General features: G+C 33.5%; 1 protein-coding gene across 2 annotated transcripts in view; it reads right to left on the bottom strand.

The window, feature by feature from the left end:
- Nucleotides 1–7035, bottom strand: part of LOC136038821 (electron transfer flavoprotein-ubiquinone oxidoreductase, mitochondrial-like) — a 204413-nt gene extending 197378 nt beyond the window's left edge. For both annotated transcript variants that reach the window (XR_010620312.1, XM_065722224.1), the window contains exons 1-3: nt 6946–7035; nt 3823–3936; nt 1059–1211 (exon numbers count right to left, since the gene is read on the bottom strand). Coding sequence is in view for 1 of the 2 variants with exons in the window: in XM_065722224.1 (XP_065578296.1) it covers nt 1059–1211; nt 3823–3936; nt 6946–6970 (292 nt within the window). In the remaining variant the exon portion in view is untranslated. The remainder of the gene's footprint in view (nt 1–1058; nt 1212–3822; nt 3937–6945) is intronic.
- Nucleotides 7036–14370: the final 7335 nt, after the last annotated feature.

Raw genomic sequence — 14370 nt, 5'->3', positions numbered from 1 at the left:
TTTGACTGGTCTTGCAAATAATAACTATCTGATTCCTAGACCAGGTAACTGATCAACATTATCTTTATCACCAGTAATTCCTATGAGAAATCAACAGCTCCCTGAGCCTTATCTTGCACAAGAGAAATTTAAAATATTTAAATTATACCTGGAAGCATGAGACACTGATGTTGATAATGATCATTCTTTATGGATGTGATCAGATTTGCGGATTAGAAGATACTGACCATAAGTATCATCGTAAAATGGCTATTTAAACAATCAGATTGAATTTTCACTGTCCTTGGTACTTTAGAGGGAAAATTTGGGCTAGAGACCCCTGCTTAAACTTTTTAATAGAAACATAAGAAACATAATAATAAACATAATAATAATTATAATAAACATAATAAAAAATAATAAACATAAATAATAATAACATAATAATAATAATAACATAAAAATAATAATAAACATAATAAACATAAGAAACATACCTAAAAAAATTTCCTGAATTCAAGGAAATGAAAAATAATATCATTAAATTCATCAAATGTAGTACATTCAATACATTGCTTAAATATCCATTAATGTAAACTTTATATTTAAAGTTTAAATAATTTTTTCAATTTTCAACAAAATTAAAAAAAATTATATTAAAGTTTGATTATTTTTTATAAAGACTTTTTTTTGTGCTCTTATTACTAGTTTCACAAAATTAATGACCTAACTTCAAGAAAAACCTTTGGTTTAGATGACAGGCATTTTCAGTCAATGCAGCCAACTACACTAGCTCCCTAGTGAAAAAATTCAATAACGCTTTCATGACACAAAAACTGAGTAAAAAGGGACTACTTTACTTTTGGAACTTAATCACTTTACGCTTTAACTGTCCAAAACAATAACTCAAAAACCTTTAACAGAAGAATTCTCAGAAAAAAAAGGTAGTCTCTCACAAAAAAAATTCTCAAAAAACGGCACTTTCCCCACTTTTTTAGGAAGGCAGGCTAACAATTTTCTTTTTTTTGAAAGGAAAATAAAATGAACTAAATTGTATTAAACGGAAATAAATTACCTACCTATTTCTGAAGATTTTTCCACAAGGCAAACTCTTATATCTGTATTGTTTTCTTGAGCTAATTGCTTGAGTCGAATTGCAGCAGACATACCCGCGGGGCCGCCTCCAACAATGACAACATCAACTTCGTCAGAGTCTCTTGCCATATCAACATCTGCAAAAATACACGATAACATATTAGGCTAAAGAAGCCATATCATAAACAATATATAAATAGAGAAGATATAAGATCGATAAAACAGATCAATTAAAGTAAACAATCTAATAAATGATGAAATGATAAATATAAAAAACAAATAAAAAATCAATTATTTAACGATATTAAAAAGAAGTAATAAAAAAATTAAAGTGATAAAAATAAAAAACCGATAGACAAAACTAAAGATTAAAGAATAAGATTAAAAACAAAAGCATAAAATAATACTGGATATTCCGCTAGGTAAGCCACAAAACCAGAGCCGTTACATAAATAGAAAATGTAAAATAAGATGTAAGATAGAAGACAGATAAAAAATAAGAAATAAAAAAAAATAACAAGAATAATTAAAAAAAACAATAAAAAGGAGCCAGGATAGATAAGAATATAATAGAACTAAATATTGGGCTATGTAAGCCATACAAAAAGGGTCACTATATAAATAGATAAGGTAAATAAAGTGTATATTAAAACCAATGAAAATGAGTTAAAAAATGAACTTCAAACAAAAGATACTTGTGAACATTTTTATTACCTTAGCTTAAATACGCAGCTTATTATTCATTATAAAATAAATTAGGGCAGTGCTTAACAACATCCATAAAGCTTGTATTGATTATTTCAGTGACTTTCAAATTGATAATTTGGATAAGAGTGATTTTGTCCACCTTCAGCCAAAAAAGAATAAAGCAGTTATATTATAGCCATATATTTTTGCTCAGAATAGATTATATAGTGGGACAAAGGGTGGCCAAAAAAACGGTCGTCTTAAAAAAATGTATGTTTTCTCTTCTTGTTATATAGTAGGTAAACTAACTTAAAATGACAATATATATATATATAATAAGATAGCCTAATAACTTGCAAGGCAAGGGCTCTCAAAAAAGAAGTTTTACTGTAATGGGTTAGACCTAATCAAAAAAGAATTAAATAAAAAACTTTAAACATGATTAATTCCGTCTTCTGTAATGTCTCTGTAGGTATAATGTGTATTACCAAAAAGCTTACTGACAAGGTAAGGCCTAGAGGTATTCTTAGAAAAAAATTCTATACTTTTAAAGCAAATTAGAAAAAAAGGGTAAAAAAGGCACATGTACAAGTTGTCACTAACAATAGCTCCTTGCATCTATTATAAATTTAGGTAATGTTTAGCTGCTACTTTTTTATTTGGATTTTGGAATTTTTATTGTTTTAAGCAACAATTGAAAAATGGAAATTTCGGAAAATAGTATATCAGATCAATCTTCAGACATTTTTAATTGTTCCTAATTTTCATACACTGTTGCCTTATCTTGTCAAATAAAACCATTTAAAAAGTTTCGCAATAGAGAGGACCTCAGAAGAGCATTTGCCAGAAGGGAGGCCTGCAAGTTGGCTTTTTCTGGGGAGTCTAAAAAATCAATTCATTGTGTACTAGCTATTATGAACTATTCTAATTAAAAATTATAGTTAATAAATGACATTTCAGTTACTGGTTCATTAATTTTTATGGTAAAAATCAACATTGTATGTTTTGTGCCATGAGCGCCATGGCATAACTCATTGCACCATGAAAACATTTTATAATATGTAAATAAAATTAACCTGTTTTTTTAAATATTTAATACAAGAATTTGTGCATTTTCCCAGAAAAACAGCATAATTAACTTTCCTTAGTAGTGTTGCTCAGATACATCATTATTTTTGTTTTGTGCCACTTTTGGTTGAAACTCAGTGATTAAAACGAAAAGATAACATTTTTGTCCTTCAGTTGGCAATATCTCAAGCAACAGTGAACAGAATTCCATCTTGACTCAAAAAATATATAGCAATACCCAGTTCAATATAATAAATACAGCCAACCAACTTTGCATTGGAATGTCAATGGCAAATGCCATTTATAAATACTTTCTCTGCAGACACTTGATCACAAAAACGTATCTCAGGTTTGGCCACAATAACAAACTACAGATAAGGGACTATTGTTGTTATTATTGTTTTGAGGTCTTAATATTTGCTTTGCTTGTGTAACAAAAGTGGGAAATAGCTCAAAACCAATAACAATAACAGGACTGAGATTGCATCTAAGGACAATTTCTAAGCATACCCCCCAATTTATGTCCTGTATTTAGAAAGAACCCAAATAGATATATAAAATACACAACATTTTTTAAATATCCATTATTTGTTTATAAAACGATTTGAATTATCAGATTTGGAATATGTTGAGCTTAAATGAAACAAGAGAATTATATCTCTGAAGGCCCAGCAAAATATTGGGAAACAACAGTTCGATTTGTCTAAAGTTCTGTATCTTTTTCTTTGAACCTTTTTGCTAATATTTAAGTTTAATCCCCCACCCCACCCCCAAAGGAAATGAATAATCTAATCTACCCAAAAATCTTTATTGTTTGTCCTGAAAAGGCTTTTTTCCAAACTTTCTTGTGATGCCAAAAAGTTTCATACATTTTATAACCAGCACAATAAATGAGGCATTCAATGCAAAAAAAAAAAAAACCCTTAAACCAACCTGACCAATGCTATTACCTTAAATTCCAGTAATAGTTTACATTTAGCATTAAAATCTTACCTTTCCAACGTGAGTCAGTTTCCCTAGGCACTACTGTATAATGTGTTGTGATTTTTGGATATTTTCCAGCATCAACATGATTTCTTCTACAAATAGACCTTGAGCAATGACTCGCTAGAATATAAATAAAATAACTAACGTTGCATAATTTATTTAAGTTGTTTATTCAAGTACTGCCATTTTTAAAGCATGTAACATTTTATTATTTAGTGTAAGTTTTCTGAAATTATGATTTATTTAAAATTTGAAGAAAACATTTATTTTCTTAAAAATTATGATTTATTTAAAATTTGAAGAAAACATTTATTTTCTTAAACATTTATTTTATTTAAATTTAAATAAATAAATCTTAAAACAAGTAAAAACTAAATTAAATAATTTAAGGTCAAACCTGAAAACAAACAAAAATCACTACAAACAGGATTTAGGTGACTACCCCCCTCCCTCTCCACCATAAAAGTATAAACAACATTGAAAAATACAAATAAAAATTACATTGAAATAAAATCTTGAATTGCTGAGTTTCCAGCAATGAATATCATTATATACCAAATAGAGTTTATTTTTATTACTGTACTTCAAGTGCTGTTCAAGACATATATTCATATAGTTTTCATTCTAGTATTTTTTGAATTTTCACATGGAAGTTTATACTTTGAAGAATTTAATATTTTAAGATTTAGTGCATATTTTTTTTAAAATTGAGCCCACTATAGTTAATTTTCAAGACCAAACCAAAGGTAGGCTACTTTCAAAATTTATAGCAAGTTCCCTCTCAATTCCCTCTTTCCCTCTTTCAATTCCCCTTCTTTCCCTCTTCAGTTTTCCTCTTTCCCTCTCAATTTACACCAGGCCAGTGCCTAGAAGTAAGGCAGAATTCAAATACAAAAAGGAAACATCCTTTGATTCTTCTTTTTGTCCTATTGTAATACATTAGGATCAGTCTATGCTTGGTAATATAGGACCTGGAACTTGAATTCAGCTACAGCAACCTGCTGTAGGACCTAGAATTAGGTTCCAGCTCTAAGTTTGCATGAAAACATCTTCATAACAATCCAGACAATAAGAAAAAGAAAGCTTTTGATCTGTAAATGCAAAGTAGGATCCATTTCTTCATGGCAGTATAGGACCCAGAGTATGATCTTTAGTGCACCAACTAGCAACAATACCTATTGGCTCTAGTGATAGGATTATGTGAAAGCATCTCCATAATAATCCAGAGCAAGGCAAAGATTACCTATTAATTTAATTTCCTAAATATTATAATTGCTGCAATCATGTCCCTCCTTAATGTCTTCAGAATTTATGGTAATCATATACAAGGTTCCATAACTGACATAGGGACAAGGTGAACACTGTGGTTGATTCCTTTTTATGCTCTTTCCAAATATACTAATCAATTTGCTCACAAATGACCCCCCCCCCTTTCTGATGGTCCTGTATGCAACCTTCATATTGCAGAAGTATTTCTCCATTACATCAGTCTAGTCATACATTATAGTTCCTATATTAAATTGGTTATTTTCTCAGTATAGAATTTGTCTTTATGTGTGATTAAGTGCATAATTTACCAAAATGTAATTTGAAATGATTTTTATAATAATAGAAGGAAATATAGCATTCTGATTATATGATAATCTGATTAATAAGGGCATCCTACATATTGTAGAGTAGGAAATTCATCATTTTAATATTTTTGTTTAGTTTTATAGGTTCAATAGGCCATTGATAGGACCATCAATGGGAATGGGGGCATGCAAGTAACTTGTTTATTGTATTTGGAAATTTCATTAAAATAAAGGAATTTGGTAGTGTGTTCACCTTGTTAGTTATGGAATCTTGTATATATTTACTATGGATCATAAATCATGTTGCCCTCCAGAGGCACATTCCTTTGATTTTGGTGAAAACAAATATCTTGGAATTTTGACCTAATGTCACATTGGGCTGTTGAGCAGATAGGGATTTTAGGGTATGTCTAATTGTCATTTGATCATTTTTGACCTCTAAAGAGGCACTCAAACTTAGATTGAAACTGGATAAGGCCATCCCCAACCTTCTTATGAAACAAGAAAGGAAAGGATATAACAAAAGGAAAAATAAAATCAAGTAGGTGAGAAAGTAGCAATTACAGAAGCATCAATTATTCATCAAGATCATTAAATTGCAAATTAAATGACAGTATAAGTCTAGAATTAGGGCTGTTGAGAAGGAATTGTTTTAAGAAAAGAATTTTTACTTCAGAGTGAGGCCTAGGGTAAAAAACAGTATATAATTGAGCAAAATTATGTATAACTAAAACCCTCATATCTTGCTAACAGAGAGGAAATGGGAAGAATTATATAGGCTATATCAGAGAAAACCTAAAAATCTAAGCTAAATATCAATGTGGTTATTACTAAAATTGTCTAAGATAAAATACTTGAAATCATTAGTTTATTGACTTACAAGGACCTCTTTTTGGGAATACCAATTATCCTATTTTGATGTATAAAGCTTTTTATTGCTTCAGTTTTATTCATATATTAACAGAAAGCTGATTTAATTTTCATTCTAAGAATGTAACTTCTATTACTTGATATCTATTCTATAAATCACAATGTTAAATATATTTTTTTCTTTTGATTGTCAAAATAGACACCACATTTTTAATTTATGTTGACAAATCATTGGTGAATATTTGACCAAGAAAATGGGGTTCTTGCTTGCTACTGCCCTCAAATTGCACCAATCTGTAGTAAAATAGGGTTGGTCAAAAAACCATCTTAATTTCTCCAGAATGCCAAAGAAAAGTGGTCTTTCCCAAAAAGAGGTCTTTTAACCTCTTCATAAGTTACATAACCTTCATATCTGACCATTAATCCTCAGTTTATGAATTATTTTGTTTTAATAGTTTATAAAAATTGAAAGCTTACTTAGTATATACAACCAATTATTGTTACTTTTGCAATAGGCTATAAATTAGACACAGGTCAAAGATTAAACCAGGCTTTGTGTTACTCAACAATGAATAAAACAGCAATGCATGCAAATATATCAATGGGAACTTTGGAATATTTCTTAAGAAACTTTAATAATAAAAGTGTTATTCCACTGAATATTTTGATAAAAACAAAAAAGTACCAATTAAGCTTAGAGCATTCCTCATTCTTTCGATTTGTGTAATCACAAAATCACCAACCGTAAATTTATAATCGCTGCCAAAATAGCCAGGGCTGCCGAAGCTTTTTACGAATAATGTCTCATTTCAGCGAAAAAGGGACACTTTAGTGTCCTAGAAAATTAGCCAATATACTTTAAAAGTTGACAAAAAAAGGCTTTAAATGGTTTTCTAACAACTCCAGGGCCAGATTTACGTTCTTTTTTTTTCAAGTAAAAGTAAATCGGCTCTTTAAAAAAGTAAAATCTCATGTAAAACCTCAAATCGCCTAGTACGCGAAGAAGAAAAAGAATTCAGTACAAATTCTCGGGTTCTTTCGAACCTTCGGTTGCACTAGTTATTCTTCTTCCGAAAACTCGGTAAAGCACTGTTTTTATTATGGTGTTTTCCGGCACCAGAGCTGGCTTTGCCGCTTTTTGGACGACAGTTTTCATTTTCGTCGTTTTTGGCAAAACTTTTCAAAGCGCAGTCTTATTTCAGGAACTGCAGAAGATCCTGAATCATTTGTGCTGCGTTTGTGGTGTTACAGGAACGTAAAAAAAGTTAGAGTACAACTAAGATGAATGACAAAATGTGTTGTTTAGCTTTTAAATTTTCAGCCAAAATGTCTACTCTGTACGGCGAGAAAACGAAAACGGCGGTAAAACCTGTCCTCACTATGAGCCGCCCTAGCCGCCTCGGCCGGAAAAGCCATAATGAACACATGGCTTAAAATATTCGCGCCGGCAGACCACAGATACGATGTCTGTCGCAGCCGACACAGCTGAATTGCCCTCGCTCCCTCTTTTCCTTCAGTAGCATATCAGATCTCCTGCAAAATTTTGTCCACCATTTCCCACAGACTGATATTGAAAAGCGAGTGAAACACGCTTGGCTTGGAACGTGCTTCACATCGTTTTCACCTGGCTTTCGCCAACGCGTTTGGTAACGCTGCTCTTGCAAAAATACACAACCACAGCGTTATTTTATCCAAACATTAATGTATTCATGAGATCAATTAACTAAGAGATAAACTTGATAAGGAGAGAAATAATGACAAGACAAATATCACTTGTTCTGTATAAAGCTAATCTATTCTTCAAAAAACAAAGAAATGTCAAATTCTTTGCAAATAGTGACAAGACAAATATCACATGTGCTCATTCAAATGTTGAAATAAAAAAGAAAAAGCACAGAAAACCACAAAAAAGGCTTTTGGTATCAAGAATAGCTATGTTTTTTCGAGGAAAATCCGTTTCTCTTTGCCCACTCTCTTTCTTCTGAGAAGAGGTCGACGGTGTCTGTAAAAGACAATGGAAAGGCTTATTTAATCGCAATCCTTTTCACCAAAAGGAGAATGGTGCACAACAAATGTCTAAGCAAATCCGAAATATTTTGCGCTAGGCCTTTACCATCTTCGCGGCTCAAGATGGACCGAACCGAAAAACCTAGACAGTATGAAGAGACCTTTATAAGGAAAAGACTGTGCTGGATTTCACATACGGTGCATTCTATGTTATGAAGGCTTACGAAAAGTGAGCAGATATCTAGTCCTAGTGCCAGGAGAACCCAGGACCATTCCTAGTCCTAGTGCCCCTAGTCCTAGTGCTAGGGGCACCTAATACCGCTGTAGGAGCACTTGAGCGGTCCCAGGGCACCCGACAATTCTCTAAAGCGGTCCCAGAGGGGCCTGGAATGGCTCTAGGGATCTAGGGTTTCTTTAGGGGAAACTAGGACCACTCTAGGGGGAGCCTTAATGCGGTCCCAGGGCACTCAAAAGGGCCCTAGAGTGGTCCCGGGGATGCCTGGGATCGCTCTAGGGTCCTGGGGATGATTTAGGAGAACCACTTTAGGGGCTCCCTAGTGCGGTCCCTTGCCACCCAAAAAGGTCTTAGACCATTCTCAGGGCGACCTAAGCTGACCTAGAGGGATCGTAGGGGCCCAAAAAGCATCCAGAGGGCGGTCCAAGAGACTCCAGGGCCCGGCAACCCGGGTCGTTTCGCTAGCGTGAGAACTTGCTCATATTTCTAGTATATTTGAAAATTTAGATAAGTTCTCCGGTCACACGGCGTGAAAACCTGCTCATTTTCCACTATATTTGAAAGTTTAGATAGGTCCCTCGGTCACACGGCGTGAGAACCTGCTCATTTTTCCAGAATATTTGAAAGTTTAGATAGGTCCCCCGGTCATATGGTGTGAGAACTTGAGTGGGATTTTCAAGTATACTTGAAAATTTCGTGAAGTTCACCTAAAAAACACACAAAAAAGCCGCATAGTTCTTTTATTGCGTGTTTGGATCGGGCCCCGTGTCACCCCCCCCCCAAACACGCAAAAAACGAAAATCGTGTGTCCATTAGGTTGACTTTGGGAAGAACCTGTTGAGGTTCACCCTCGTCCAAAAATGATTAAGCAGCAGCAAATCGGATGAGGATCAGATAGTTTGCTATTAACTACTATCAAGACTGCACCTCTGTATACCCCTGTAGACTACAAGTCATAAAACACCTTAAGCTTTTACTTACCAGCAGTTATATGCTTGCTTCAGTTTTTTATCAAAAAAACTTTTTCTAAACTCTCTTGAGCAAATCACATGTTTCACCCCGTTTGAATTTTCGCGCTTTTGAAAAGGAAAGTACTGTGGATACGATAATAAAAAAATCTCTAAGACGAGAACAAACTTGAAAAGCACAAAGCACGAATTAAAAGCAGTTGCAGTTAAGAAAAAACTGAAAATAAATACATATTGCACTAATTTTGAAAAAATGCCAAAAAGTGTCCTTTTTTTTCAAAAAGTTGCTTTTTTTTCTCAATAGTGGCATGGTGTCACCCAGAGTGAACAAGTGTCAAAAAAGCACTAAAAGTGTCCCTTTGGCAACCCTGAAAATGGCTAATTTGAAACAATAGATCAGTGTCATAGATGCCGTTAGACTAGACAGAAATCAAGTGACGCTTATTTTTTTTTTCTTTAAGTCCCGAAGAGAGCTGCCTTTTGACCACTTTGACTATCTTCTTAGCCCCAGTTATTTTGTTACCCAAGGGTCATCAAATGGAAGGAGCAAAGAATCACATTGGTTTGAACAGTTCTGCACTTGTGCTCAATCCGTCAGAGACGATAAAGCGCACGTCTTGTGAGTATTATGTAACTAGCAAATTTATATGAGGCTCTTTATGGCAAGTGACACATGCAACTACTTCAGAGACTTAAAATACGCACCCATCTAAGTACAGCCAATTGAGCAACAAATCACAGGCAAAACTAAAAGGGATTTATTCCATGGCGAAGAGATTTATTCCAATACTTTAATTCACGCCCTAAACTTTAAGCACTTCGGAGTAAGTGATCAGATTAGTGAGGCTTCTTGACTAATAAGGTCCCTGTGCTGGGCCTATTGTATGTTTGCTATAGCTGGGTTCCATCTCTGGATCCCGCATTACCAATCTAAGGTCAAACCAACTGTGCTAACATAAGGCTGAGCACTTCAGTCTTCTTTTTAGTATCATAGAAAAGGTGGTATCATCTCAAGAGAGATTTATCAGTGTTTTTATTCAATGAATTTCATATATTTTTGATGAAGCAGTAGCTTCAACCTAGTAAAGATGAATCTTTGCCCATAATACCCGAAAGAAATGTGTTTTTCGAAACATTATTTTACGTAAAAAATGTTTAATGCTGGTATTCAGAAATGCCAACTATTTTCCATGTTAAACTTCAATGTAAATTTTGAGCATAAAATCAAAGTTTTATGCTCAAAATTAAATGCTGGAAAAAAAATTTCTGCCGGGAAAGCATTTAAAATGGATAGCACTAATGTATCCCCTTTTTCTTTTTTCTACTTTTACTTCTTTTTCCCAAAGGCTGGCAGATTACTAGATGGTCATAGAGAGGCGATTGACAGTTCATTTGAAAAATTGCGCTTACAGTCAGTGCCCTTTACGTAAATTGAGATCAATAGCCCCAATTCAAAGTGTTTTTTTCAACCTTCTGCGATTCCGCTTACCAGACTTGTCGTTCATTAAGGTAACTGAGCCATTCGTACGTTTCTAAGTGACAAGTTCAAAGCTTACATTTGTTACTAAGGAGGAAGTTTAAATTTTCGATCTGGTTGGATAAAAATGTATTGCTCATAGGGCAATAATTTAAGTTAGTAGAGAATCATAGCGCAGTTTATTTTCCATTCCATTAAAACTTGTTGTGTTTTTATATTTAAAAGAAAAGTTTTTTACTCTTATTTCATACTCTGTTGTTCAGGATCCTGAGGTGGCAAGAGCGAAATCGTGCTGTACCCAGGTCTTCTAATAGGCGTTAATACCGCTGATGCGGTCGGAGCTGTATCCTATGTACATGTGGTCGATTGAAAAAGAGATGGATTAGTGAATTCGGGATGGTTTCAAGGTGGTTTCTTCACCCTTTATGAGAATTTAATAGATGGCAGGGTATCTGTTTATAGTTTCCCGGATATTGGGTCGAAGCTCACGGAGCGTGACATCCTAAAAAAGAGGAAGGCAAGCAAAAATGAAAAAAAAATGCTGGTCTTTTTTTTTATATAAAAACAGCTGTTTTCTGTTCCCCCCCCCCAAAAAAAAACAGAACAGAAGACAGGTCACTAGGTTTCGACAAAACTGTTTTTTTTTTTTCCATTTTTTTTTTCTGTTTCTGCATTTATGAAAATAGAAACAGTGCTGAGGCTTAATAGATACATAAAAGGAAACGAATTTCATTTTGATTCAAAATATTCAAAGCTTGGTAAATTTAATGTCACCCATCTATGGCGAAGAGCCTAAGAAAATTGGCCTGATTTTCAAAGTAACTAGACATCCCTTCCAAAAGTCAAGAAATCTTACTAGAATTCGTATTATCAGATCCAGAAACCGAATTGTAGAAGTTCCAAGTTCTAATATATAATGTGGAAATTTGTATTTTTGACTAGAGGGAAGATTATGGATGCAAGTTCAATCCTCTTTTAAGGACTGATTATATTGATTGAGTTATTCTAGATGATCGGCAGAGAGAGTTAATTTGATCGGCAACCGAAAGTTCCATTGCTCTCTTTAAGTGATTAAATAAAAAACAAATATTGTTTTAACTAGAGTATGGAGCGACAGTAAACTTAAAACGAACATAAATTGTTCCTTATATGAAAGGGGCTGACCCCTCCTCAACGCCCCACTCTTTACGCTAAAGTTTGACTCTTTCTCACAACTCTTCTTTTACAACAATAAAAAACTTTAACGTAAAGACCGGGACGTTGAGCAGGGGACAACCCCTTTCATATACGGAATAATATTTGTTAGTTTAAGTTTTAATGTCACTCCCCATTTTAACTGTACAGGACTTTACCCATGCGAAGTGGCCATGAATTTATGTCCCCTCCCTCCATTCTTCCCCTTTCAGAGAGAGTGTTTTGCAAGGTTTGTTGGTTAATCAAACAGCTTGTGGTAACGAACTACAAGCAAACAGCGATTTGGCTCAATAGTTACCGAAACAAAAAAATTACAACAGTAGATAGTATCTATTGTTGTCAAATTTTTATTAAACATGAATAATCAAGAAGGTGCTAAGCCTAGATAGGGTGTTTCACAAATTAGTGGTGATGGTTCCGAACAGCGAAAAGCTTCACGAAAATACGGATTTTTGTTTTACATCGATAATCAAAAATGATAGAGAGAGAAAAAGTGACAAAGTCCTAAAGTTAATTGAAAAAGAGTAAATTTAAAAAGTGATATAGGTGCTAAAAATAATTGGCAAATGAATTCAAAATAAAACTGTCGGAATAACAACCAATTCATAAATCAATTACTTAAAATGATAAAGAATAAACATCAATTACAAAGAATAAAAATAAATGAAATGACAAAGTGACAAAATGGCAAAAAATAAAAATAAAACTCAAAAGTAAAACACCAATTACTTAAAATGAAAATTCATCCAATTACAAATAAATCGCGCAATCAGTTGATTGCTTATCAATAATCAGTTTTTAAGGAAAAGTGACCCCATACTCAACTTTTAGAAATTTCCCTTCTGTTGATTTTTGCTTCCCAACTCATAAACATCTATTTTGTTCCAAGAACAATCTGTGCTTGAAATCAATCAGAATCACTATGATTTTGAATAAGACCAACCTATCTGGTTTAGAAACAGAGTTTGGAAACAGAGGAATAGGAGGGGTTTTTGCACTTACATCTACTTTCAAGCCTTTTTATGGGTGCTATAACTTTTAATTTTAAATTTGCTGAATAGGAAACTGAATTTACTTGGGCCACCTTTGTAAAAACAATAAAAAGAGAAAGATTACGGTGATATTTTGTTGATTTTTTTCGCAACAGTAGTGACAGAAGTTATATTCTATCTAGAGGTACAGCAGCGAACAAGAGACACGATAGGAACAGGCGGAGAAGGGGCCGTAGGAGGGCGGAATCTATGTGGGAAGTGTCTTTTGGAAAAAATGTTGTTAGTACGAGGCTTTGTCATTGTATTTATTGAGTGTAAAAAAGAGGCATTACATTACCTCTCCTGGACTCAAGCGTTTCTAAGATATCCTCTTATAGATTGTATATTATGTATAGTATTGCACTTTATGTAACTCATACCTAAAATGACGAAGGTTCCAAACAAGACTGTTGTACCAGTGTGTAACCTCAAATGAAATTACTTTGTTTTTCATTGTGAAATTTGTTTTTGTAGATCACCTATCACAGGTTAACATAAGGTTAGACAATTACTTTCAAGCAGAAATTTTGAAAAATATCTAGCCGTCAGAATTTACTTTTTTAGAATAAGAATCTCTTATTGAGCCGTCTTGTGACATTTACGGAAGACAAAATTTGGTAGCAGGGAACTTCCTGATTTTTGGATATCAATAAGAAATAAAATCCATAGCTTGAGGGAGTGATGCTCTACAAATATTAGTTTCATTTGAAGCGCCATGTTTGTGCGAATCTGGCTTTTCGGCTGTCCCAGTAATAAACAGTAAGTATCGCTCGAAACTTAACATTGAACGAGAAATTAGAATCACCACGTCCAATTTTATTCTAACATCAAACCAGAGGGTGTGCAACATAAGAGGGTGTGCAGAGAACATCAAACCAGTCCGTCCTATTAAAGATTTTAATAATATCAATCATTTACCGACGTTCAATAGATTATTTCCGAACTCAGATTGTTTATCTTTAAGCTAACGTAACCACAATAAACTGCACTCAAACTAACTGTCAAACCGTTGTTCGGTACGTTTAAACCATAACCAGCTGCTACAAACAAAACCATGGCGGCCATCCAGACTGAACTTGAATATTAACGAAATAGTTGAAATTAAATGTATCATATTTACTCAAGGAAAATCAGTTTTAAAAGGATAGTCTTATTATTTCTTGAGAAGATCATTTTGGAAAAAAAATTACGTATTACG

This window comes from Artemia franciscana, chromosome 18 (genome assembly GCF_032884065.1).
Source record: "Artemia franciscana chromosome 18, ASM3288406v1, whole genome shotgun sequence".
Classification (NCBI taxonomy): domain Eukaryota; kingdom Metazoa; phylum Arthropoda; class Branchiopoda; order Anostraca; family Artemiidae; genus Artemia; species Artemia franciscana.
This window is presented reverse-complemented; position numbering and strand designations above follow the sequence as displayed.